Genomic DNA, 27,245 nt, shown 5'->3' with positions numbered 1-27,245 from the left:
AATATTTGATATAGAATTGAGTTTTACTAGTTAAACATCTCCAAATAGAAAATAATGTATAAATTGATGAGAAAGTGATCTTTAATGAGTTGTATTTGACTATTTAGAAGTATATGTAATTCACTTATTTTTAGCAGTAATTTTGTTTGAAACAGATCAGGACACAATTTAAGAATATCTCAAAATTTATTTTCTATCTGAACAAAAAATTTTATACAAATTTTTAAAAATGTTTACATCTATAACATTTCCCCCCCATCAAAAGTACATGAGACCATTTCATCAAGTTACTTGCATTAAATGATTTCAATATTTTGTTCTTTTATATTACAAAATTCACACAAGTTTCTCGAGAATCAACAATGCAAAATTTGAGGAATCTTTTTGAAACAGATAATGAATTGATTTCATACACTTTAATGTATTATTGTAGCTTCACATAATTTTATATATAAAAATGCAACTAAACTTATTTTTTGCAAATGTACCTGCTGTCGATTAAACAGAATCTAATATGGTATGTATTTAAATATCTACGTTCTTTGGCAAAAACTCGTTAAACATAATATGCATATATCTATTAGTTTAGTAAATTAGAAAATCAGGAACCATAATTTTTGGCAATTATTAATAAATATATCAATAACATTTATATAAAATATATATTATACCATAATATGTACAATTCGTTTAACAACTGGAAATTTTATTATTATTATTTTAACATCGATAGTGGTAATCAGATAAATTAATAAACCATACTGATATATTGCATTATCAAAAAAATAATTAAAAATTATTCTATATTTACCACAATATCGATTCAATTTATAGAATACAAATATATCTATATAAATATTTCTATAAACATTCATTAAATGTCTATATTACAGCTAAAGCTATCTTGTTCCTCTCTTCAATATAACAATTGATGGCACTTTTAATTAAATGATAAAATGAATCTAAACATAACATTTGTTGGCATATTCTGCTATTATATATATATTTAATATATAAATAACAATTGGTCATCAGAAATATCAGAAGGCACAATATTTAAATATATTAATTTTTTTTTTGTTTGCAATACACCGAAGTTTCTAATTAATAAACTGGTCACTGTGATTTTATCATTATTTAAATTGTTAAAAAAAAACTATATTAAAATGAGTGCAGATAATATATTATTTCAATAAATTCTAATCATGACAATTATTATATAACAATAAATGGCAGATGAATCATTTTGAATTTTGTGCAATTTTCCAAACGACGACGATGCGTTCTCCTCGTGCCTTTGGGATTTCGCAAAATAGTCTTTGGACGGAATTGTCTCTTGGCCCCAGACACACGAGGAAAATTAGGATACGTGGCCAATGTAATTTTGAATCTGAAATAAAAAATATTTAAAGATAATTTCTTAAACAGTCATTATTACTTTAAAATCAAATAATTCAATTAGTTAGTATCCAAAGTAATATTTGTTTGCAAGTTTTTTTTTGTTAAAATTTTAGTAATATTTATTAATAAAATGATACCATTTAACATTTGATGTGTGTGTGTGTGTATAAATATATTTTGATTTTGTTTATTATCAACCAGTATTAACTGAATTTTCAAGTCTGGCGTACTGTTGAGTTCAGATTATCTAAAAGTTTAATGAATCAGGATCCTATCCCTCACTATCCAGCTGAATCCAGGATGGGCATGATTTAGATGCTGAAAGATATCTTAGCACTTTGCTTGAGTTTTTTCTCTCATCTCAAATGAGTAAAGATGAGAGAAAAATACTTAAATTTTTTCTCCATTATCAATACAAAAATTTCTTATCATTGTAATTCGATTTAAAAACTTTTGTTAGATTTAAAATTATTTTTCTAAATGTTTAAGATTACATATACAAGTATACCTCGTCTTACGTTGGTAATTGGTTCCAGGAGAGGCGACGTAAGTGAAAAAACAACGTAAGTCGAATTTACTTGTGTAGTTATGACTAAGTCGTAGTTTCGACTTAGTCGTAACTAAACGCCAATAATGACACTTAAAGACCGCTAAATAAGACGACAACACAGGAACACAGATGTTTTCATGTTTCATTCTCTAGGATTTATGATGATTATATTAACATTTACTGTAAATATACATATTTTAATATGATTTTATGTGCTTTTAATGCTTTTCTAGTGATATTACGACTTCAATGTTTGTGGTAAACGGATTTAAAGCCGAATAAACTGATTTAAACTTGATTTTTATTTTTCCATATACTTTTTTGACAAACGACGTATAATCGGGAACGACGTAACTTGAGAGCGATGTAACTCAAGGTATACCTGTATACAGTAGAATCAGCCATACTGATGATGAGAATTTTCACCACCCTGTTTAATATTGATATTAAAATGGGCATGTTCTAGTTATACATTTTGTAAATGTTTTAAGATTTACTATTAATTTATAATAATTATATGCTGAATAAATTACTAATTATAACTGAAGTAACAAATGCCAACAATTTAAAATACTGCACAGTGAGCAAATAATGATAATATACTAGTTTAAATGATAATACTAGTGCAAAAAGATTTCAGGCAAATAACAATATAAACTTATAAAACTTTTGTTTAATTAAAAAGGTGTTTTTAAGTGTATTTTACACTTCATACGATCAGTAGAATTTGATTTGAAAATATTTATTATTCTATTATAAATTTTTTCTATCAATTTATAAACAATAAATGAATATATTTAATCAAGAACTCATGCATGAAAAATGACTGAAACAAACAAATTTATATGCAAGGTTTGTAAATAATCTTTTAAATTAAATTTATCTATTTCCTGTTATTGATTTAGATGTATTTTTGAAATTCAAGGTCTTTACATTGAAATATTTTATCCTTAATAAATTTCCTTAAATTTATAGTTTATAAACAAAAAAAAAGAGAGTACTTACACTATGCAAATGTAAATGAGTTAACACTGTTAAAGTGATGATTGTTGAAAAACCAATATACTGAATCCAAGTCAAAAATTCCTAGAAAAGTATGTTAAAATATCAGAATTTTTTAAGAACATAAATTTTAATTAAATGTTAAATATAGAGTTTTTAAGTTCATAAAATTTAATAATAAAGAATATAATAATAATTGACTGAATGGAGAATATAAATGCACCACTATATTTTTACTGTAACAACATAAATAGTATAGTCCAGACATGGGCAAATGCGGCTCTTGCCGAAAGTGTTAATTTCTGTTTTTTATTATTATTTTTACAATTTTATTTTTATAATTTTGTGAAAATATGTTTATTAAAAAAATTCAATATTTGTTTTATATTATATTTATATTATATAATAAAATCGCACGCCTTACCATACTATCCACCACGACAGTACAGAACTGCGGCTCCCGCGCATTTTGCAAAACCTACGTTTCGGCTCCCGCCGAACTCTTGCTTACCCACCCCCGATATAGTCCAATCTTGTTAATCCAAACTAATTATTGCACAGGATTATATATAAATTCTCCATTTTGATTTCACTAATCCAAACAAAGGACTGCAGACAAACAAATATGTTTAAATAAATTTAAATATAAAACATGAAAATACAATATATGTACAATTTATTTTTGTTTTGGCTGGAACATTTAACAGAAAAACAAACAAAATTTGTTCAAATTAAAGGGAGTACAGATCTGAACTCTACTTATCTTTTGACTGATAATTTTCTAGTGATATTGTCAATGATTCAACAGTTAAGTACATTTTCAAATAAAGAATCTTGCATCACAATTCTGTTTAAATTATCAGAGCCTAATGCTTATAAAACTTTAATTTCAGTGGATACATTTCATTGATTTGTAATTAAATTTGTTTACCCCACACACATTTATTAAAAAAAACTATCAATTTATTGCATATGTTCTATTAAAATGTAACTAACATTAAATTGTATCATGTGATTTTTATGAATATTTTGTATGTTTTCAACTATTCAATATTTGTCTTCTAATATAGAGATACATTTAAATATTCTTGAATATAATTAGTGCTTAAATTATATAAAGTTAAATATTTTGCTTATACAATTACAATGTTCTGAAGAGAGCCTTAGATTTTTTTAGTAATTGTAATGATTGCTAAACATTAGAATTTTAGTTAAAATATTTATCACCAAAAAAAAATTTCATTTTTATTTTGAGTGTTTTCTAAAAAAAGCAAAAAGAACAAATTTAAAAAAAGGTTGCTCATAACTGCTTTTTATTTTATATATTTTATATAAAGCATTTAATATTATCAAATTAATGTAATGTTAAATGCTTTATAATTATATTTTTAAGAATAGTTACATTTGAACAATTATTAGATTTCTAAAATTCCTTCTTCCAACTAAATTATTAGCATAAAGATCTGAAAAATTGCAAAGTAATGTAAATTTATTACATTTTTTTCACATCATTATGCTTAAAAACAAATGATTTGTTTCTAGGTAAACAATTATTTAGATCCAGTTATCTTGCTTATTACATGCCATAAAAAAAATATAAAGGCATTAATATCAAACTGTTTTTTTTGTCTTTTTTAGCAGCACTTTTCACCTGGAGCAAAATAGCTTTCTTGGAAGGAAAACTTCATTTTTAAGATTACACTAAAAAATTAGTTCTAAGCTTACAAGAATCTATCAAAGTTATAGCCTACGAATGAATAAATAAAACAGTGAATGATCAATTTTTCGTGGAAATTTGACATCAGACACTTCTAGATAAACTTATCTAGAAGAAAATAAAACTGGCAATACAAACTAATATTTTGCATTAATTTCATTTAAGTTAGTATTTGCTCTTGCTTATATTTTTATATAGAGTAATCAAAAAAATCACTGTGCACCAACTTACATTAATATTAAGAGTATAGTGATAAAAGTGTATGGTGAATTTTTGAATCATCTTGTGTCTATGAATACATTTATTTAGATATTATAACTAGCATTTACGTACATATTGTGAATGAAGTGGTTACCAAATAGTACTTGTTAGCTTTCTGTAGCAATTTCCTTGAACAAAGTAAATACATTAAAAATAAAAATTTGAAAATTTCTTACCCATATTTTATTAATAAACACTGCAAACAATAACATTTGCATTAGAGAATGCGCATTTAATATTCTCCAAAACCACATAATCACCCATACTACAGAAGACCGTAATATTTCATTCTGCACTATCTGAAAAGGAAAAAAATAATATAATTAATTTTTAACTTCTTTATCTTCATAAGCCTTTTATATTTTGTAGAATATTACACAATATTAACATTTCAAATTCTAAAAACTAAAATAAATAATATGGTATTTGAATATTAGAATTGATGAAAATAATTTAATATGATAATTACTAATTGAAAATTCTTCTCTCTTAAATAAAAACTTAATTATGATTTTACATATTTAAACATGACATCCAAAAGTATAAAGTTTATGCAATTTATTATATTTTAAAAGATTAAATATATGTAGTAAGAAATAAAACAAAACGCAATAAATCTTTGATTAATATTAATAAGTTAACAGTTCAACTTATGATAACTAAGATTGTCAAAAAAAATTGTTTATATTAAACCACAAGATGATAATATCTGTATGATCCTGCATTCATTGCTATATCCCATTATCTTAATCTAACGCATTCCTGAAAACAATTCAAATGTCAAGAAGTGTTTCCCTTTATTTCTTTAGGAAAAACTTTTAACTCATTCCTGATTAATCCAAATGACACTAAAATAATGCAAGAAACTATTTGTCTATCAATCCATGTTTTTAGCATGATCATAAGCATTACAAACACAATGATATAATTAAAATATAAGCAGCGGTAATACAACAATTTCTATAGTACCTCAAATTAGGAATTATATACAATATGCAGTAAGAGAGCAATGAAAATGTTACAACTAAACTACATTTTATATTTATTATTATTCATGATTTTTATATAACTTTTGAAATGAAAGTTTATTATTTCATTTCAATTTTGAGCTTTTACTTAAAAGCAAATCATTTCTGTGACAATTGGGGTAGAACACTAACAATACCACCGGAATGTACTTCCCACTGTTATTAGTGAAACTTTTGGCTTTTCACAAATGTGCTTTAATCTCGATATTACAGTTTTTTTCATTTTAGCTGGATTACGGATACGGGGAGTCTCGATATACATAGCGTCATACCCAATATCCACTTCTACTTTGACAAGTATAAATTTAGCATAATTTTAATCATTCATTTTGTCTCTACTAGCCTATACTTATTATATCATTGATGCATAATATAACAATATGTATACTTTATTTTCAATATAAATCATACAGAAATTGTGTTAACTGAATGAAAGAATTTAAATGAAACTTGACATTAAATTGTGATGATATAATTAGTGAGGATAATTTCAAAATCAATGCTTTTTATATGTAACCTTGGTTTGTATGTTTATATGTATTAAATATCAATACAGATAAAATTACGGTAATTCATTTTATAAAATTCTCTCTTCTTTTCAGTTTTAAATTTCAAATAACTAATTGAAAAGGAAACTTTTAGATTATGATGTTAATACTAGAAAACAATTTAATTTCTAAAATTTGAATTTTAGAAATCCAATCAAGATATATGTCAAGTGTTTGTGCGTGAGGATAATGACGTACTTTTGAAGTTATAACTAACAATATCTACCTAATATTTGACAGGAAAAAAAAACAATATCAAGTGTCTTGTGCTATGTGACAACTGTAAGCTCTGTTACATTGACTAAAGATTAATATGATTATATCATCATAAAACTAAATTAAACAAATACTAATTTTATTTAGTTGTTTGATCTAACTAATTTTCTATCTAAGAAATTTAAGGAAATTATACAGAATTCATATTAAAAATTGTGAAAAAAAGCAATTACTTTTTTCACAATCACATTTTGAAGTTGTAATTCCAATATAATGTGTAAAACAGTTTGGTAATATTTTAATATTACAAAAACAATTTCACTTTACTTGCAAGTGTAATCTTGTCATGTGTATTATATTGTAAAACAGTTTGTATAATAGATGTTAACCCAAATTTTAAAATTCTACATTATCTTGTTTAGATAACATTTTTTGAATGTTGCAAAATAAAATCCTATATTTACTTTTGTAAATATTTACATATTCAAATGGCAATTGTTTTTGTAGTATATTCTATTATGAAATTTAAAACTATAACCATAAAGTCTCTTAAAATTTTAGTTAATGAAAAAAAAAAAGCATTCATATATGTGCTGGAATTTATTGTTTTATAATATTTTCCAAGTATTAAAATTAATTATTATTAAATTATTTTGCCAATTTTTTTTAAACTTAGACACTAGTGTAAAAATAAGGAAATACATACTGCTTCAGATTCTGAAACTTGACGATTTTCCAGTAGCGAATGATATGCATCAACATAATGATCCCAACAGAAGGCACTTAAGGCTAACTGAAAGCCAAAACAGCAAGCTACAAACAATGCTTTTCCAGGATTAACTATTGGAGGAGAATAAACGGGAGTCATTCCATTTTTATCAATACCTCCGTCGTCATTATGAACCGGAAGATAATATTTCGATTTATTGAAAGTTTTGCAGAGATAGATATAGCATCCGTATACGAAAGCACCAAATCCAATAGCATCTGCTAAACCGTCGACTACGTAACCGCTCGTATATCTCAACGACACGTGCTGTACGACCCCGAGCCTGGCTCTCGCTACGATACCGTCTAAGGCATCTAACCAAGTACGTATTTGGAACAATAGGACGGCTATATAATGCATGGTCAAATTGTCTGCAGAAACACATTTGGCGGCTGCGAGAGCAAATAAAACACCCAAGAAACTAATCATATTTGGAGTAATGAAGTAAAATACATCACTGAAATGGCTAACCTGAAAAATAAATATTTTAAACTAATCAAAATATTTTTACACTATTAAAAAATATATTATAAAACAAATTTTTAATTTAATAGTTTCTATATAATAAAATTGCCATCTTATTAATGGATATTTTTCCTCTATAAACTAAATTTTAAAAAATCTGACTATGCATTTTTACAGTATATTATAAATTCAATATGTAGGAGTTGTAGATTTAACTTTTACTCCAAAATTAATCTTTTTTTCTAGATGATTTTTTTTTAGCTTACTGAATAATTATAAATTATAAATTTAAAATCTCTATGAAATTACAATTCTAGTCAAATTAAATTAACAGCATAAAATTATTATGGGGGGAAAAAAATCTAGGTTTTTATTGTTTACTTTGTTTTTAAAAAGTGAAATTCAACAGCTGACTGAATGTAAGCAGAAAGATAACAAGGAATGTTGTCATCCTTTCTGCTTATATTCAGCCAGCTGATTTGCTATAAACACTAAAATATATAAACTTTTAGAATAAATTTCAAGTTCTAAAACAAACTTTTTAGTTTGTGAAATTTGATTGAGAGTAATTTATTAAGTTTTCATGATAATATAAAATTGAATATTCTGAACAATGTATTACGTCCTTTTCTAATTTAATACTTTTAAACAATTATCTTGTAAGAAAAAGAAAAAAAATTTAAATTTTAAACAAGTTGTATAATTTTAAAAGTGTTACATGTTATTTTTGACATATTTTATAGCTGAAAATAGATGCAATAGTTAATAACAGCTGTTGCAAATTTTAGAAAAAAATTCGATAAGGTAAAATTTACAAAATGTTTGCTTAATATTTTTATTTACGACGACTTTTTCGGTCAATTGAAAAAGGATAAATTATTACATATTATATTTAATATTCATATTACAAAGAATTTGTAAATAGAGGTAATTATAAAACAAAATATTAGTGCATCTATGTTTATTTCTAAAAGTTGAAACTGTCTATATTTAATGTGTTCCTAAAAATGTATACAAAAGTTCAATGACAAGTAGCATGTTATAAAAGAAGTTCCATTCCTAGAGAATTAAAAAGAAAAATTAGAAAATCTTTTTTTAAGGGATAAGAAAATTTTAGTTTTCTGTAATGAATATTACAAAATATCAATCTAAGATTTTAATGTTTTATATAAAGAGAAAACAGTCGATAGAGAGGTTGCGGCCGACGTTTTCGACGCAAAAACGTGTACGTCTGACGTTCGGCGCCGTTTTTCCGTAAGCCTAGAAGTTGACGATGGCGTTTGGAACGCCGGGGGAATCGTGCTCGACGTTTTCGCATTCAAAACGTCAGCCACAACCTTGCTAATAAAAGTTAATTTTCACAAATGATTTTTAGATTTTACCAAAATGAAAAAAGGCAGAATGTGAAAATGTACGAAAAGCAATTTAGGAGTACGAAAGGGCAAGTTGTGTAAAAGTCTAGTGTCGAAAAGCCAACGACTGCCTATATAATCAACACACATTTTTCTATTCTTAGGTATTTCTAAATACTGTTCTACAGTTGACCAAATATCAATTGTGATATGTCTGAAAAAAAGGATTATTAAATTATTTTTAAGAAATTGCATTTAATCTTTTAAAAAACATTAAATAATATTTGATGTTTTGTTTCTCTGAATTCAAGAATTCTGAATTTCATTTCTCCGAATGTACTATTTAGAAAGGGGAAAAAGAATTTAAAATATCAAGATATTTTAAATTCTTTTTGACCTTTCTAAATAGTATGATATTATTCATGTTATATAATCTCAAAAATAAATTAAAATCAATATTAGAATGTTATTTATATTTTGTATTACTTTCTTGTATATAAAATGGCACGCATTAACATTTCTAACTCCATATATTTTATTGATTTATGAACATTTTTATACATTAATTTTTCTAAATTTAAAATCTTGTTTTCTATTAAAAAATATGTTATATTATCTTATTAAATATTATGATTTAATTTGATTGTTGTTACTTCAAGCTTGATGATATATTTGTTATTATTTGCTGTAGCTAAGCAACTTTCACGTGTAATCATGTTGAATGTTTTAATTATAAAGGACTTCTTTTAAAATCCTCTTTATCCTTGATAAATAAAAATGTGTGCTTTCTAATTTTATTTTTTAAACCAGAATACAGTATAAAAATTTGGAGCAGAATGGTCTCAAAGTGTCGGCAGAGCATAAATATACAAAAACTATAATATTCTTTTTCTAAATATTCTGTGGTAAAAGGAGGTACGTACACCTCGTATGCCATAAAATACAGTAATATTTGAAAACAGATCAGATTATTAATATTAGATGTAATGAAATATTCAAGAATTCAATATAACTAAAAATTGTAATGATAAAAAAAGAAAGATGATATATATTAGCCCAATATAAGATGTCAAGTTTGCAATTCTAATTTTTATTAGAAAGACAGCAGCAGATCACACCAAGAAAATAATTTTCTAATTCTCCTTTATTTAGCTTCTTGTTTGGACTTGTACTAAAATTGTTATTTCAGCCACCTAATAGTGCTTTTTCTCCAAACTTATAATATACAAAAGTCATTGCGATAACAATCTTTCTTTTATTCTTCTTAAGTACCTTTAACAAAATTCATTTCGGACTCATATCATCCCTCTTCGGTTGTTTTACAGTTGGTAAAATATTAAACTGTACAAAACAAAGGTACAAATAAATCCCCATTTGTAACACTTGCATTTGGTGTACGTGTCGGATTATTAAATACACATTTGCTACCGAAAGATTTGGATAGCAAATGTGTATTTAATAATCCGGTACGTACATCAAATTTTAATATTTTACCAACTGTAAAACAACCGAAGAGGGACAATATGAGTTCAAAACGCATTTTGTTAAAAGTACTTAAAAAGAATAAAAGAAGGTTGTTATAGTATACAAAATTCGTCGTGATAAGGTTGGCGAAAAAGCATTATTAGGTGGCCGAAATAACTTTTTTTAATTTTCTAATTGTTCTTCTCCTGAAGATAATTACTCAAGCATACTCAGTTCTAAGGAAGTTGTATTATGTATGAAATTCCTACTAAAGTATATATGATTAATTATGAGAGTTTGAAAGAAATTTACATTGAATACTTAATATGTTGTAAGCAATCTTCTTTAAAAATAACAACATGAATGACAGTAAACATATAATGATTAATTTTAAAATTGGTTTATTTCACCTTTACTCAAAATTATGATATGCATTTTCAAAATTTTTGTAACATGATATTACAGTTGTATGAAATTTAATGACTTAAATATAATAACATATGTAAATAATTTTGTTTATGTTTATTAATTTTTCATATAAATCTATAAATAAATAATTCAATTCATATTAATATAGTATCTACTTAAAGTTATTCATATTTTCCTAAATCTATTTATCATTAAGTAGTTAAGATAAACATTTTAATTAAATTACCATAATTATGAATATTACATTAGTATTGTTATTTCTTAATGAAATAAAACACTATTTTTTCTATAAATCTAAGATTTTCCATTTTATCTTTATGACATTCAGATGAAAGTGATGTCTTTAAAACATCAGTCTGATTACATCCAAATTAAATAAATTATTATTATTGTATTGTAGACAGCAAACATCATAAAGTAATTGTAGTGAATTTTTTTATAACTGATAATCATCACTAAGGTCTGGATTTTTAGGTGCATTTTTAGAATGGATTCGGTGATCGTTCGGGTGCATTTTTCCCCATTTTGGGTGCTTTTAAATGTATTATTAAGACAAAAACCAACAACAAGTGTTACATTTACAAATTACATAATTGCTTATTGCAATTTAGACATAAAGCTGAGCATTGTAATTTACAACAGTAACCATTTCAATATTCTTAAAAGTGAAGTTTTTTCGTTTGGAGGATAGAATGTATTATTCCTTATATAAAGATTTTTCTACGTCAACTGAGACTAACGAGGCATGTTTCATTTTTACTTCAAATTCTAGTTCAGTGCAATCCAAAATATTTTTCAAATTGGGATTTTTTGATAAACTAGATCCGAGTTCGTCCGGGGCAAAACCGTCCAGTACATCAAGTGCCCGACTTACAACATTCCACTATATAGTCGTCGACGGCTATCGGCCGACCGATCGGCAACTATGCTAGTCGTGGCTCCATTTCGGGTCCGCCACGTCGCGTGATGTGGCCACCGACGGACTCTTCCTCGAGACGTACGTGCTACTAATTCAAACTTTAACCGATCGCGTTTCTCGACAATCTCTCTTCGGGGGCATCGGTTACCAATTCAAATCGACAAATCACGTTCCTTACATGATATCACCATGACAGTGATCTCAATACAGAATATTCTAAATTGTTCTTTTCTTAGAAAAGAAAACACGTGTTGCAGATTTTCAATGAATCTGTTACATTCTTACAACAACCCTAAGGCTTAGTTCTTTAGTCCAGAAAATTCCGCTTTACCCTATTTTTCTCAACAAAAGAAGAGAGTAAGCTAATTATCTTATTTTTTCTCCTCGGTATGCATGGTCCGGTTTAACAAATTTGTTTTTTTCCCAAGTGAATAAAAACCACCAAAACAAATAATTGTCAACATATTCTTTGAAAATGCAAAAAAGGGGGAAGTTGGATGCAAAATATATAGTTTGGGTGCTAGTCACTGTTTTGGGGGCAGGTTTGCATTTTGGATGCATTTGGATGCTAAGCAATTTGGCAGAGAGTGGGCCTACTGCACTAAAACCGACATAGTTTGTCTCTTTACACTCTGCCCTTTTCAAAAACAGAGCAGGTGCGGCACCCAAAAATCCAGACCTTAATCATTGCATGCATTTTAAATCAGAAAAATTTGTTTTCATAGAAACTTAAAATAATTGAAATTCAGAAAATTCGTAAAAATTAAAAATTAAATTTTATTTCTTATTTTTAATTTTTACATAAATATTAATATTCGATTATCTCTGGAATTTGCTTCATTTTCAAAGTATTGTCATATCACAGACATATAAAATCAATGAACATAATGTAGTCACGAAGACAAACTCTGAAGAAAAATCCAGCAGTCATTAAAATGCAAATTACACCATACCATACCCAGAGTTATCTAGCTATAACTTCTAAGATAGAGCCTATTTATTTTTTAACATTTGATTAAAAAGTTATTTCAAATATTATTTATTACTTAAATGATTTAAAAACACAAAAAAAAAATAAAATCAAGAAATAAACTCGAATTGGATGTAGTTAAACGAACAAGTATTTAATCGTGATCTAATTAAATTTACAATTTTTGTAAGCATTATCGCATCGTATACAAATTTTTGGGACGAGATATTTGCGAGCCCGATAAAATTTTTGTTTGAAAATATTCATTTAAAATATAATACAAAAAATAAAAAATACACAAGTAAAAAATTTTTACAATAATTCAAATCCAGTGATACAATATTGAATGTTAATACGGTCAACTCCGCATAAGTCGACACCCGGATAACTCGTCACTCGTCGGTTACGTAGTGAATTTTTTGTGGTCCCGGCCGACTTACGTAGGCATTAATGTTGTTAACCTTAAACGATGTCGAGTAAACAGAGTTTTTTAACTCGTCACCACTGGATAAAATCAACGCACTTTTTCTGTTTTGCACTTTTTAGAATTCCAATAAGTCAACTCCCCACCCCCCGAAAAATGAGTTCACACCACACGGCTTGTTGTACAGTGTGAACTCATTTTTTCGGAAGGGGAGTCGACTTATCGGAATTCTAAAAAGTGCGAAACAGAAAAAGTAGCGTCGATTTATCCAGTGGTGACGAGTTAAACGACGTCAAGTAAACCGAGTTTTTTAAGGTTAATAACATTATTGCCTACGTAAGTCGGCCGGAACCGCAGAAAGCCGACCAATTAACCTACGGCGACGAGTTATCCGGGTGTCGACTTATGCGGAGTCGACCGTATGTTAGTATAAATAAATAAAATTTTGCGAAAACAGTTTTTCAAATTTAAAACAAATGTAATTGCTTTTAGTAATTCTGTAATTATCTTTTATTGATATAAATTATCTCTCTTATCAAAATTATCATTCATATTTTTCATGATGTGCATTTCTGTATCAACCTGTGTAATAATGATAAAGTGTAATAAGATTATTATTTCAGTGTAAATTATTAATCAGATTTTTTTTTAAATTTATTGAAATAGCCTACATGTTAAAAATAACAAAAAGTAAATATACTTTGATAAACTTTTTAAAAACTTGAAAAATATTTTTTGTAGAATTTTACAAATTGTATTGATTTTAAAAAATTTCTCCTTACTTTTATAAATGAAAATATATATATTTTATACGTTACATATCCTAAAAATGTAAATATGATGAGTTATTTGAGTTGTTAACAAGTTTTTAGTTTGCTTACAACAAAGGGAAGAATTTTTGGAATGTTATTAGGATAAAAGTTGTAGATTTAATTGATATAGTATTATTTTAGTGATTAGCTTCATCTAATTCAAGTTCATTTCTCAACTTTTAGAGAGTATAATTTTAATTACTAGTATATATTCTATACGAACAGTTTATTTCTGCTTAAATATATTTAAAATTTCATTTATCTATGAAATTTCTTTCGTGTGTATTCTGCTGGATAGTTAAAGAATTGATTTCTTGCTGAACAATTTCAATTGTTTTGCAAGAAATCAATTTATAAAGCATTCATTATGTTTTATCTGTTCAAGAAAAATTATTTTGAAACATAGTTGAATTTAGAAATTATATCAAATTATTTGAAGATAATACTATGGAAAATATTTATTTCTGAATTACTATATACAGAAGATGATACCTATTTTTGAAGTTTACATTCTACAAAACACTCCAATATTTGTAATTTCCATATTTATAAGATAAATACATTAAAACATTGAGGCTAGGAGATTGAAAAAAAATATATGTTACGCAATAGAACCACGTTTTCACACAAATTTCATATAACCGAAATTGTTTTGCAACAATTCGTCGCCGGGTACGGCTAAAAATCTATATATGCCGGCACCTATTTCTAGTAGAATATAACGCTCTACCGTCCCCGAACGGTGAGGACGGAAGGAAAGACGACGTCCGTGGCATCGCCGGTTCCGATTTTTAAACTCGTTTTTAATTAGATATTTCTTGTGTGTTTAAGGAAAGTTTTAACTTTGACGGCCAAGTACCTACGAGGAAAGGTCGGTCGTCAAAAGTTTGTATTCCGGAACACCGTTTAAAAAGGAACCATTATTCACTTTAAAAATAAAATTAAAGATAGTCTGAAAGTAATTTTTATTTATTTGATTTCAAACTAAAAATTAAAAATAATAAAAGCAAAATAAATATTGAATTATTTTAGCTTGCACGAACTTATTTATTCTTAAGAAAATTTCTTTGGTAATTTTGATCTGCCGAATTATTAAGAGAAGAAATAAAGAACGAATGTATAATGAATAATGTCATTAATGTGACATTTGTTCTTTATTTCTTCTCTTACTAATTCAATTTTCCAAATAAATTTTATATATATAAATTAAAAAAAGTAAATAAATTGTGTTAGTTGGAATTTTGGCATAAAATTTACTGTACTGAACACAACACATTTTAAACAGAAGGTTACAGAAGAAACAAAATCAATTTTATTTAAACATGTTAATTTTGGTTCATTTAATAAATTGGGAACTAAATTCAACTACTCAAACTGGGTAAATAAGCCTTACACATATAACTAATATCCGGCAAGGAAATTATAAAAACTACTTTGAAAATTAAATAAGTTTGATTGCGTTAAGAAGCAGTCTTTGGTCTCTTTCAAACAGAATGTTTTTTTAGATTTTCAATTTAGTAATAATTCAATAAATAAATATTTGTTTTCGGTATGAAGCATAAATTCTCGTATTGAAAACTTAAACAGTTATATGTCTGCATTTGAAATAAGCATAATAAATCAATGGTGATTCATGAAGTATTATTTTTAGTAACTGGTTATTGCATCAGCAAAGTATCAATATATAAGCATGATGATAATTTGTTTAGAAACTGAGTCCAAGATTAATTCAAAAATAATTGTACATAAAATATAAATGCTTTCAGAAACCACTTGTATCATTGTTTTTGAATTTCTTATTTTTTCAAAATTTAACAGTATAAATAAAGGAATCAAATTTAAGAGAAACTACTTATTAATTACTATGTTTAAATCTATATAATATAGAATTTATCTCTAACCTGATTAAAAATTTGTGCCAAAGGAGTATGAATGTAGTTATTCACTTGATCCATCATCATCATTTTAACAGAGAGACCGGAAAATGGCGAAAATAATGCGTGGCTTTCCATGGACGGCTTAGACGTTACGGACCCTACCGGGTGCATGCTCTGAATTTGATAATACAACGTTATGTCCATCCACAAAAAGTACATCAGTAGTAGTAACGAAACCACTACCGTTGCCCTATACTCCAGTATGGCAGCCATCGCGTTGCGGAATTTTTCTGCAGCTTCCTTCTGCAATTTTTCACTGCTTCTTAGTCCGAATGACATACATCTACAAGTATATCCAAAAACACATTCAATTATCATTCAAATTTATTAAGTACATTTTCTAATATAAACTATAACTTTAATTCCTGCAATTATTTTCTCATTTTTATGGAATAAAACATAAAAACAAATATTATTTATTTATTTTAGAAATTTCTATTGCTTAAAAATAAATTATTTTCAATTTTTTTTTAAAGTTAGCATATAATAAGATTAAATTTAACAAACACCTAATACTTGCAGGATTATAGGAGCCGAGGTATTTAAGGATAAAGTGTTTCTCCGGACCTTTCGTCTGGGCTTCGTATTTCCTAATTCGTACGAGACGAAAGGTCTCGTAAAACATTTTATCCTTAAATAACTCGGCTCCTATAATCCGGTACGTTTGTTGCATTAAGTTTATTTAATATTTAGAAAAAGTGTTTTTAATACAAAAATTGTAATATTAATATATATATACGTAACTTAATTTATTATCAAAACTATACAATATAATATATAAAATATTTAGCTTAAAATTGTCACAATACTTTTTCCTTCACAAAAAGAAAAACAATAGAAACCGTGGTATTAGGAATCGACGAATTGTCACAAATGTTTCCAACAAGCGAGCAAAGAGATGGGCAAATTATTAGGCATTTTTATTAATTTGTTGATATTTAGAAATGATATTGTGCTGTTAGTTACGTTTTGGTTAGCCGTTATATATTTTTGTATTTTGAACTTGTTCTATTTTTGAGATGGGCAAAGTTGCTTCGCTTCCTCACCCGCGGGGTACTCACGGGTGAGGAATCGAAGCAAGACGATGTGCGAGAGTAAGAGGGTTGGGCATCCATCCCATAGGAGGTACAGTACAGCAAAGGGAGTAAAGCAAGGAGGAGCAAAGCGAATGGGAGTCGGTCCCTAATGGTAGGTCGAATCGTCACAAAAGTTTTGTTACGAATATTCTATGTTGGAAACGAGTGGGCCAAGCCCTTTAGGGCACGCGAGCAAAGCGAACCACGGAATTAGAATGTTTTTTTACGAGATATTCAAAAAAATAATGATTTTTTTTGTTTTGGAATCCGAGAGTTCTATGTTTGATTTTGATGGAGAAAGTCCAAAAGGTAAGTTTTTATGTGATACGAATAAACCGTTTTTTCCAATTAATCTATTGTGGAAGTGCATTTCGAAACAAATCTGTACTTTGCTTACGTTACATAATCCTCACTTGGAATTAGACACACGAAGGTATATATATTATTGAAATTTTTTTTATAAATAATCTATATTAGAAACAAACAGAGTTGGACTACAAAAGCGGTCAGAGGTCGAAGCTCCCTAGTATCGTCATAATAGCCCACTATCTCGTCATATACATACAAAACCAATGATTATTATATTTTTCTTTCTTTAAACTAAAAATCTAATTGTAACAGATGAATTAAGTTTTTAATAAATATATTAGAAAATCTTTTACTATTTATTCATATAATTGTAAACATGCTAAAGTTGAAATACTTTAGGTAAGCTTATTATGACAATTTAGTGTTAAAACAAATTTTATTTTAAATACGATACTAAATGCTATCATTATTTTCAATTAAGCTATCAAATATCACACATTAAAATATTACAAAAGCTTATTTAGCTATCAGCACATATAATCAACAAAACAATATTTATCTTTAAATGAAAAGTCTAATTAGCTTTCAAATCATTGTCCAGTATGTATATTATCCTCGAAATACCTTCTGCACAAATGTCATTAAGCATAAAAGCTGTAAACACCTTTAACTGATTAATTCAAACTTTACCTTTTTGTAGCATTAAAACTCAGTTTTTAATTAATACTGAAAGATTATCGTATTGCAATCATTCGACTTTATTTTCAAGCTATAAAACCAAAGTCCCATTTAAAGTTTATCAAATTTTTTACACATATATTAATATAAGAAAGAACAACATAAATTATTTAGAAAATGGAGCATTTGTTAACCCATTTCTTTTTAAAAATTAAATGCAATTACAGTTTAGGCATTACCTAATTGTGTAAAATTTAAGGGAGCAAGTTTTTTTTTTTTTTTTTAATAAAATAAGCAAAAAAGAACGCTTTAAATTTGGAAAGTAAAGGCTTTAAAAGTCCATTTAAAACATCTAAAAATAAATAAAAGGAGAAAAAAAAATGAATAAAATAAAAATATTAAAAAAGGAAGTATAAGCAACAAGGTCAAATATTTGGCAGGGTGACAGCAATTCGTGTTTTATGCCAGATGCGGTTTGTCAAGGTCTTTTGCTTATGCATCTCGTCTCGTGACGTCATATATTCTTGCATTTTCGCATCACAGGGTCGTTGATTTGTTGTTAATATACATTTTGGCACAGTATGAAGGAAATCTTTGTAGTGTTTCCAATGAAAAAAAACACACATTTACTTTCACTTCAACTTCGTTTTTACTCTTGTATCCGTCTGTCGAGGGAGATTCGGTTTCCAAGACAATCAAATGTCAAACAGCGTTTGACACTTAATACACAGTAACACGTAGTCAATACGGTTAAACAACCGAATGCTTTATAACTATGACAATTCAAAATTAATGTTTTGCAATTTATATAACCTAAAATAATAATAATAATATTCTGCGGAAGGTAAGCGAATATTAATCGGTAGGAAAATTCTCACTTACTTTCTATCCCTGTACGATTTCATTATATTCTTCCGAATTATAGTAAAAGTATTTCGTGTATTACGTGAATCTAACAGGTATTAAAGCATTAACTGAAAGAAATTAGACTGTATCGTTATGGCCCAGAAACCTCAAACTCGTTAACTAATATCGAACGAATAAAGTTGAGAAATGATCAACGTAGCAGCGAAACTGACCTTCATTTTTTTTTCATCGTAACGATCTCAATAACAGATTTGTTACTCACTAATTTTTAATACCGTGTAAATTATACCACGCTTATTATATTTCGTACAATACATCGATCTTTTAATGCGAAATTAAGACACTGTACATTTATTATCCATCGCTCATTGTAATTCGTTAACTATTCTATATGTTTAATTGTCTAAGTGTACAGAGTAACGCACGTTTTTTTCCGATCAAAGTACAATTTTCGCCTCGATTTATCTTATACCGCAACGGCACTTATTTTGCCTTTTAAATTGCTGTTAGTTTAGCTTTAAAAACAAATAAAATCGGGCCATAAATTTCCGGAAATAAAATATAAATCAAGAATTTTCCACACGCCAAGTTGCACCTGCCTAGAGAAAACAATCCTTGAACATTTTTTCTTCCAGGATTGTTTTAGAAACTTGGGTAAAAGCTATAAAAATTAAAGATCTGCGGATGATTAAAAGTTAATTCACGGAAACGTCTGAATAAAAATAACAATTTGCGATTACAACTGATAATGTAATTTACTCCCGAAGTGGTGAAAACTTTTGATGTCAAAATTCCCCATATATATATCTTAATTAGTCTACGTTTTACGGATGACTCATCGCTGTGGCAATTGCATCTTTCGACAGAAACAACTTTAAAGTAGTGCGTGTTATCCGCGATAACAGTTGACGTCACCGGAAAGTTAGATAACGAGACATCAATACCGGTAAAGAATACACATTAAAAAACTTCGATATAACGAAAGCGGTAACCATTATTAGAAAGAGAATCTGCCTTATAATAATAAAAATATACACGTATTATTTTAAACAGAACACGATCATTTTTTTTGACAGAAAATAATCGATGGTATTTTATAAATATCGCGATGGAATTATATTTAAATAGCATCCGTCTTTAAAACGAAAAACCACGATTTAGCATTACCTTTTAATAGTGACAGTTAATCACATTGAAAGAACGAACTTGAATTTTTGGTCTGATAATTTCAATAGCAATATATAAATTACCTTAATTCATTTATCTGCGGTATAGTTTATGCCTACAACTGCGGTAATATAGCCTATATTTTTATTTGATTCGATAATCGATGAATGGATTACGAATTGCGAACATTTGCGCAATCTGTATCGATCATCATTGATCATCGAGTTATTTTTAGTTCGGCTGATAAAAAAAAATTAGCAAAACAAACAATTGTGATTCGGCTCATTATATATTTAATACATAATAATAGTAATATAATTCCCAAATCGATTAAAATAACGATAATCGTTTATTTTGCGGCACTTCATTGGCATTTAAAAAATTACAATCGAAATATTAATAAAACAATTACAGGCTACAAACACACGAGTAGTATCTACATTTAAACTAGTTTTACTCGCCAGCCCGATGAATAAAACCTTATTTCCTTTCAAATGTTTCAATTATAATATCGAGAATTCTTCCGTTTACGCATTATTAATCTTTTACAACTTACACGAATTGTCAATTGAAGGTGATTAATATGTTGTAGACGGTGTAATTGTGAATTAGATGTTAAAGAGTTGCTTCCTGGTGGCGTGTTTTTTCCATTAAAAAAATGGGAGAAAAAGGATAAACGGTAGTGTCCAGAATTACACAGTCTGTAGATTATCCCCCATATTTCTTTGTAACGAAGATAATTAAGTTTTCTACGCGGAATGCCTGTTTTTAGGTTAAAAAAAGGGGGGGATAGTTATGGTTGTTCATCAGTGTGAGATCGCAGACTGAATAGTACTTTATCGATGAACTGTCGTATTAGAAATATCGTCAAAGATGCTTAATATGCACTACATAAATTACAATGATTTTCTAAAAACGGTATCAATCGCAAATAACCTGGCAAAATATAATTAAATGGATATTTAAATCCGTCGTAATAATAACAGCGTAACAAAAATTCAGTAATTTTTTTTATCTCATATAAAACAGTAATAGAAACGAATATAGAACAAGAAAAACAAACATTTTCTGTTTTTTTTCCGGTGTAACATGACATATACAATACAATGATATAATATATAACGGTAGGATTAATTGAAATGAATTGATTTTATATTTGACAACGTCTATTGTTAACGATAGAATGCGTAACGCGGCGTAAGTACAAATCGTCACATTTTATCGTCGTGTAAATCGCCGCTTGACATACAATTGATTGAAAAATCTTCATTTATAATATTGCATTTGTTCTGTAAGAGCGTTCGTCTATTCAAATTTTGATGTTAATATCGATAACTTAATAGTACGACCCGCAGAAAAATTAACGTATTCGACATTTTTACTCGATATTGATTTATCGAACTTGATTTTTTAATGGAAAAATAATACGTAGAATCATTCAATTGTCATTTTCTTTATTATTAAATAGCACCTGTTAAATATAAAACAATTTTTTTTATCTAATTTATCAATATGGCGTTAGTTACTTTGATAGGTATCACGCGAAAACACCATTGTTTGCTTTTCATTGTGTACGGGCAAACAAGTACTGTAATTTAAAATTATATATAATTTACTTTTGCAGATCATATTATTGGAAACATTTAACTAAATAACGCGCTTGTTTATCATTTTTATATACTGTATTCGATATTTGTTTAGAATTTATAAACACACTCAAATTATTACTGTATGTAATTATAAAGAGAACAGGAAAGGACTTACGAATGAAAATTAGAAACTGGAACCGCAACTTACTCAACCGATTATGCTTATTTAACTAATTAAAGTTATATTATTGCGAAAATCCTCTTTTCTCTTGTTGACATACTGTAACTTACACAGTACTGGAATTATTTACACGGCTACAATACTTCGACTTATATATAGATAAGTGCTTTTAATATAATTATTTCTTAACTATCTCGGTCTCATTTTCTTTGGAATTTTCCACACAGTTTATTTATTTATTTTTAAAATCAAATAACAGATTAGATACCGATTGTCTGTCGAGACTCACCTACGAGACGTTAATTCGTCGTTTTTCTTTTTAAAAACGTAACAAAATAATGTAAAATAACGATTATTCGCTTTCTTTTTAAAAAAAAAAAATATTTAAACACGACTTTAACTGCATTTTTGTACGTCAGAATTAAAATTCTACCGATAGAAATTAACTGAAAAAATTACACAAAGTAGTAAAATTTCAATTATAAAAATCATATTTTATAAATTTATGTTAATGTAAAGAATGCGAGTTCTTCCCGTATCTAATCTAATACAATATTTACAGATATTATCTATAAATTTTCGAATATTTTACCGTAATAAACTAAATTTATAGAGACTTTTACAGAGTTATTAACGCCGATTTTAAAGCTTACGTATGTGGGGGGAAATGTTCAATCCCTTCCTAGAATTTCGACTCGTTAGAAAGGAGATTATTCTCTCGAAATAGGAAAAAAAGCTTTGTTTACAATAGGAAGTAAACACGCAAAGTTTCAATTTATCGCTTTAGTTTCCATTTCTCGAATTAACGAGCATCTCTTTCAAAAATATCGAGAGAAACAGTCGACTCCCATTTTTCAGTCAACGGAATAAAAAGAATTTTTGTTTGCTTCCAAAAATAAAATCGAGCTAAGGTCAAACGAGATTTAAGCACGTACCGTATTATAATGCTATAGAATATATTCGAGAACAATCATCTTAAAAGGTTGAGTTCATTAACAAAGTAAAAACGGGGAGAGGATTGTTAAGTGAATACGATAGCGTGCTTAATGTCAATGAATGTTTAGGCTTAAATTCCAAACTTGACATTTAGTCCTATCTTAAATGTTGTCATAGAAACAGTACAGAAGCTTAATTTTTTTTTTAACTTTTGACGTAGATACAATGATTGGAAATTTAATGTGTGTCAATGCCGATTTCGAGAAATTATTATTGTTATTTATCCGTTAACCGATTTGTTGTTATTGCGACACGTCACTAAGTGCATCGTTTTCTAGGTAAAACTCATTTTTTTAAAATAATTAAACAAATATTTAAGAGTAAAATATTTTAAAACATCAATTTCCATAATTTAATACAGATAAAAGTGGTACGAAACGAAAAAAAAATGGCGTCGGATAATAATTTATATTCTAAAACTGGCTGGTAGCCATGGCATACATCCCGTCAAGTATTTTAAATAAGCACCGAATTTCAATAAAGAAATTAAGAAACACTCAACAGGTCACGTTTTTTTTACTCCGCGCTTCACATTTGCGCAACGTAAAAATCGACATAATTTTTTCCGGTTTCATTCCAGTTTCTTTCTATTTCCGGTTCATTTAATGGCGTTTAAGTGGCATTAATACGAAAGTTAAATATGTGGAAATGCGGTTATCTTAAAATATCGGAATCGACGATTGTTTGAAACTAATTTAAGCGATAAGTAGAAAGCAATTGTGTAAATTAAATAAGATAAAGATTGAAACACTTCTGATAGATCTATCGAATTTTGTATATGGAAACACGTCAGAAACCATCTCGATCAATTGTTCTTCTCGTTAAATTACGGTACAGATATAACGGAAGAAGAGTATTGTGCAGATTTAGTAATACATAAAATAAATTACGACACATTATTGCCAAGAAGAGGCCAGCTACCTATTTAGAGATCATCATCGGGATTCAGATTGCGTTTTTAAAACTGGGGCGAATTTTCTCATATTTTACACTTACCTTTATCAGTTACAATTGATTAGACTGGTAAAAATCGGCTAACTTTCCCATTGTCTTATATTTATAAGACTATAAAAAGGTGAAAACAATTCTGTTAGGTTCGAATATAGGAAATAACTAACTATCTTAAATAATTAACTAGTTCTGACAAAGAGTTTTGTATGTTGTGTTACATCACAGTTCGTCAACACGTGCCACGAATGCGAGCGGTATTCTAACACTACAACAACACTTCGGTACATCACGAGGTTACTATTTTAGAAAGTGATTAATTTAAAACACTTACCGGTATTATTTATATTGTTTATACAGTCGTGTGTAAAGTAAACGAAAACATGAAAATCTTTTTACAGTAAGTGGTCATTGAGTTAAAGAAACCGCTGTTGGAATCTGTCTCGTTGCCAATAGCAACAGGCTGGTCAGTGCGATACATAAGTGACGTCACACCGACCAAATTATTAAAAATAGATTAAAAGTTAAACAAACAACGGAGAATGTTTATTAAAACTCCATCAATTATTTCAATTCTTTATGCATTTATTAATTATCCACACACATACAAATGGTGCATCTGAAACATGAATATGCTATTAAAGTAGAATAAATATGCATTATTATACACGAATGCGCGCTAGGATTTTTTTTCTTCTATCTTAAAGATTATCTAAATGTAGTTTTGTAACATTCTTCTCGGTCACCTTAGATAATATTGTATCAATACCTATAGTGTTTTGGATCCGATATAATGAATTTAAACAGAATTATCGGAAGGCCTTGAAAAGATAGATTCTATCTCGTTAACGCCGATTATCTTTACCTCTTATACAATTTAACTATCCAACAATTAACTAATTAAGCTATAAAACTGTACGAAGAACTGCAAGCGCATTTATCGTTCCAATAAAACAAATAATCAAATTAAAACCAAAACCGGAATGTATTTTCGCTTATTCAGCATAGAGAAAAACCTATTAATCTTTAAATTAAGCAAGCCCTTGAAATAATTACCCTTGTTTTTATGTGGAAGTGAACTTCATTAAAAAATAATGACACACGTTTCATTACCACACGACCGGCTAAACCAACCGGCATCATATACAGTTCATAAAAAACTAACCGGCATCATAAAAAACAATATACAGTTTTGTTTAAACACTACAATTTGACAAACTGCACAGAAGACGAGTTATCATCGGATATCCCAGACAAACAATACCGAAAAAAATAATAATAATTGTTGCTTCTTACGTATTAAGCATCACTTACCTACTTTTCCGTGTTTATTCTCTCTCTATAAAGTTACTTTCCTATTGAATACAATCAATAGGATAATCTGCGCAGACCGTCTTCCTTCCTCTTCCTTAGATTATGAATCAGGAACACACTCGTATACACACACCAACCGGTTGAGGCATGCGCAGATTTTACTTCCGATCGGGAGTTGTGTCGTCACAATACTTTTTTTTTTTGTTTGTTTGTTTTCCGCTTCTGTACATTTTTTTCGTCGCCGGTATCGGAATTTCCTATTATTAATTTATTAACGTGTTTTCACCGCCTTCTTTACACAAGTATTTAAACGCCAACCGGGTGTTTTAAATATTAAATTGTCCGATTGCAGATACTCTCAGAAAGGCTGTCAGATACAACTTATCCGTTTTTAGGAAATGGTATTTCCTGTTGCCACTTGTATGTTGTGATACGCTAAATGCAATAATTTTATATATATATATATATATTAAATATTAATATATACAATTAATCGCTGATGTATTTACCATATAAAAATATATATATATACAGGGCCCGTCGAAAGGAGGAATCGGGGGGAGGGATTTTTCCCGAAGAAAATTTAATTTTAACTCCTAAGCATCTAAAAAAAATAAAATGCCATTTATTAGTGAAGAAGCCATCTATTTATCTCATTTTTTCCAGTAAAAAATAACCCGTTAAGGAGTAAAAGGGACCAGCTCTACCCCCGACTCCATACCATGCTTTCGAAGGTCCTATATATATCGCAACTTCATTGAAACAGGATATCACTTCATATACATAAAACGAGGTATTTAATCAATAAATACCTAAAACATTTTACATATTCAGTGTTCACACGTCATACAAGGTATGGATTGCACAGATATCGAACGCAAATTTTTGTAATGTAAAAAGCGGGTTTTGGTTAGAGAAAAACCGAAAATCTGTTGGTCAATTATAGTGTATATAATTGACAATAATAGCTAATTGTAGTATAAATTAATTAAATTTATTTCGAAAAAACGAAAATTTAGCTAAAAATATATATTTAAAAATGCGTGTAAAACAAGCAAAAAATATACGAATCAACAGCGAAGACCTCTCGCCCTCTAACGGAGCGAGTTCGAAGTCGAATTACACCTATTGAACCTAACAGGAAAGAGGGAAGATGTTCGGTCTCTCAGTAATAGATACAGAAGTCAGAATTAGAATTATTCTATTCTGAAATTTAAATGTTAACAGTTTCTAAATTAAATGCAAGATAATACGTATTGAAAGATGTCATTCTACTGTATTTAAAAATAATAATAAGCTATACTTAATTGTTAGTTTTATTTGTCCACAGCAGATGGCATTGCCAACGAGCGATGTTTCTCCCATATCACACCCCCCGAATACCTCAACAATCTCATCAAGTCCGACAACGTGAAACATATGAACAACACCTGGAACACCTACCCCAACAACAACCTGTACCCGTGGTTCTTCAACCCTTCAGACATCTCCGTTCTTGACATCAACGACCGCCGCATCAACCGAGCAAGAACAAATTCCTTGCTTACGAACCACTTTCCGCACACTCGCAACATGTGCGACACCAACCTTTGTAATTATTGCCCCAACAAAATAGACACAACCACACATCGCCTCAACGAGTGTTCAAAATTCGACACCACCAGGAATCGCATCCTCTCCAACAACCACCTCACAAAGGTTCATCTTCACAAAATCAGTGACTGCCTTCATTTCAAACCTACAAACATCTGCCTTTTATCACTTTCTTCCTTCTTTAAGGAATACAACAAAACATACAATTTCTAACCCAATCTAATTGGCTCTGTTCATCCACAGCACCGTCGACGATGTGAATA

At 28.3% G+C, this 27,245-nt stretch overlaps 1 protein-coding gene across 4 annotated transcripts; it reads right to left on the bottom strand.

Annotated features, from left to right (window-relative positions):
* Positions 1–167: 167 nt before the first annotated feature.
* On the bottom strand, positions 168–27,240 carry Cpes (Ceramide phosphoethanolamine synthase). 4 transcript variants are annotated; one of them, XM_067272622.1, is made up of 6 exons: positions 26,833–27,240; positions 16,229–16,547; positions 7,430–7,963; positions 5,108–5,230; positions 2,957–3,037; positions 168–1,390 (listed from the first exon to the last, which is right to left on the bottom strand). In XM_067272622.1, exons 1-6 carry the CDS (start codon positions 26,961–26,963, stop codon positions 1,361–1,363), a joined length of 1,218 nt encoding a protein of 405 aa, XP_067128723.1. In that variant the 5' UTR covers positions 26,964–27,240; the 3' UTR covers positions 168–1,360. The 4 variants fall into 4 exon arrangements, with proteins under 4 accessions (XP_067128723.1, XP_067128725.1, XP_067128726.1 ...); XM_067272624.1 differs by lacking the exon at positions 26,833–27,240 and adding an exon at positions 25,390–25,548; XM_067272625.1 differs by lacking the exon at positions 26,833–27,240 and adding an exon at positions 25,394–25,519.
* Between the last annotated feature and the right edge of the window lie 5 nt (positions 27,241–27,245).

Source organism: Centruroides vittatus, unplaced genomic scaffold (genome assembly GCF_030686945.1).
Source record: "Centruroides vittatus isolate TY-2023 unplaced genomic scaffold, ASM3068694v2 contig_452, whole genome shotgun sequence".
Lineage (NCBI taxonomy): Eukaryota > Metazoa > Arthropoda > Arachnida > Scorpiones > Buthidae > Centruroides > Centruroides vittatus.
Note: the sequence above shows the minus strand (reverse complement) of the source record. Positions and strands in the feature narration are given on the sequence as shown.

Coding starts and splice junctions, on each gene's coding strand:
- Cpes (XM_067272622.1), bottom strand. CDS start 26,963: ATGTTGCGAGTGTGCGGAAAGTGGTTCGTAAGCAAGGAATTTGTTCTT. Junction 3,038..5,107: donor TGTTTATTAATAAAATATGG/GTAAGAAATTTT, acceptor ATACTTTTCTAG/GAATTTTTGACTTGGATTCA. Junction 1,391..2,956: donor CTCATTTACATTTGCATAGT/GTAAGTACTCTC, acceptor TTTTTATTTCAG/ATTCAAAATTACATTGGCCA.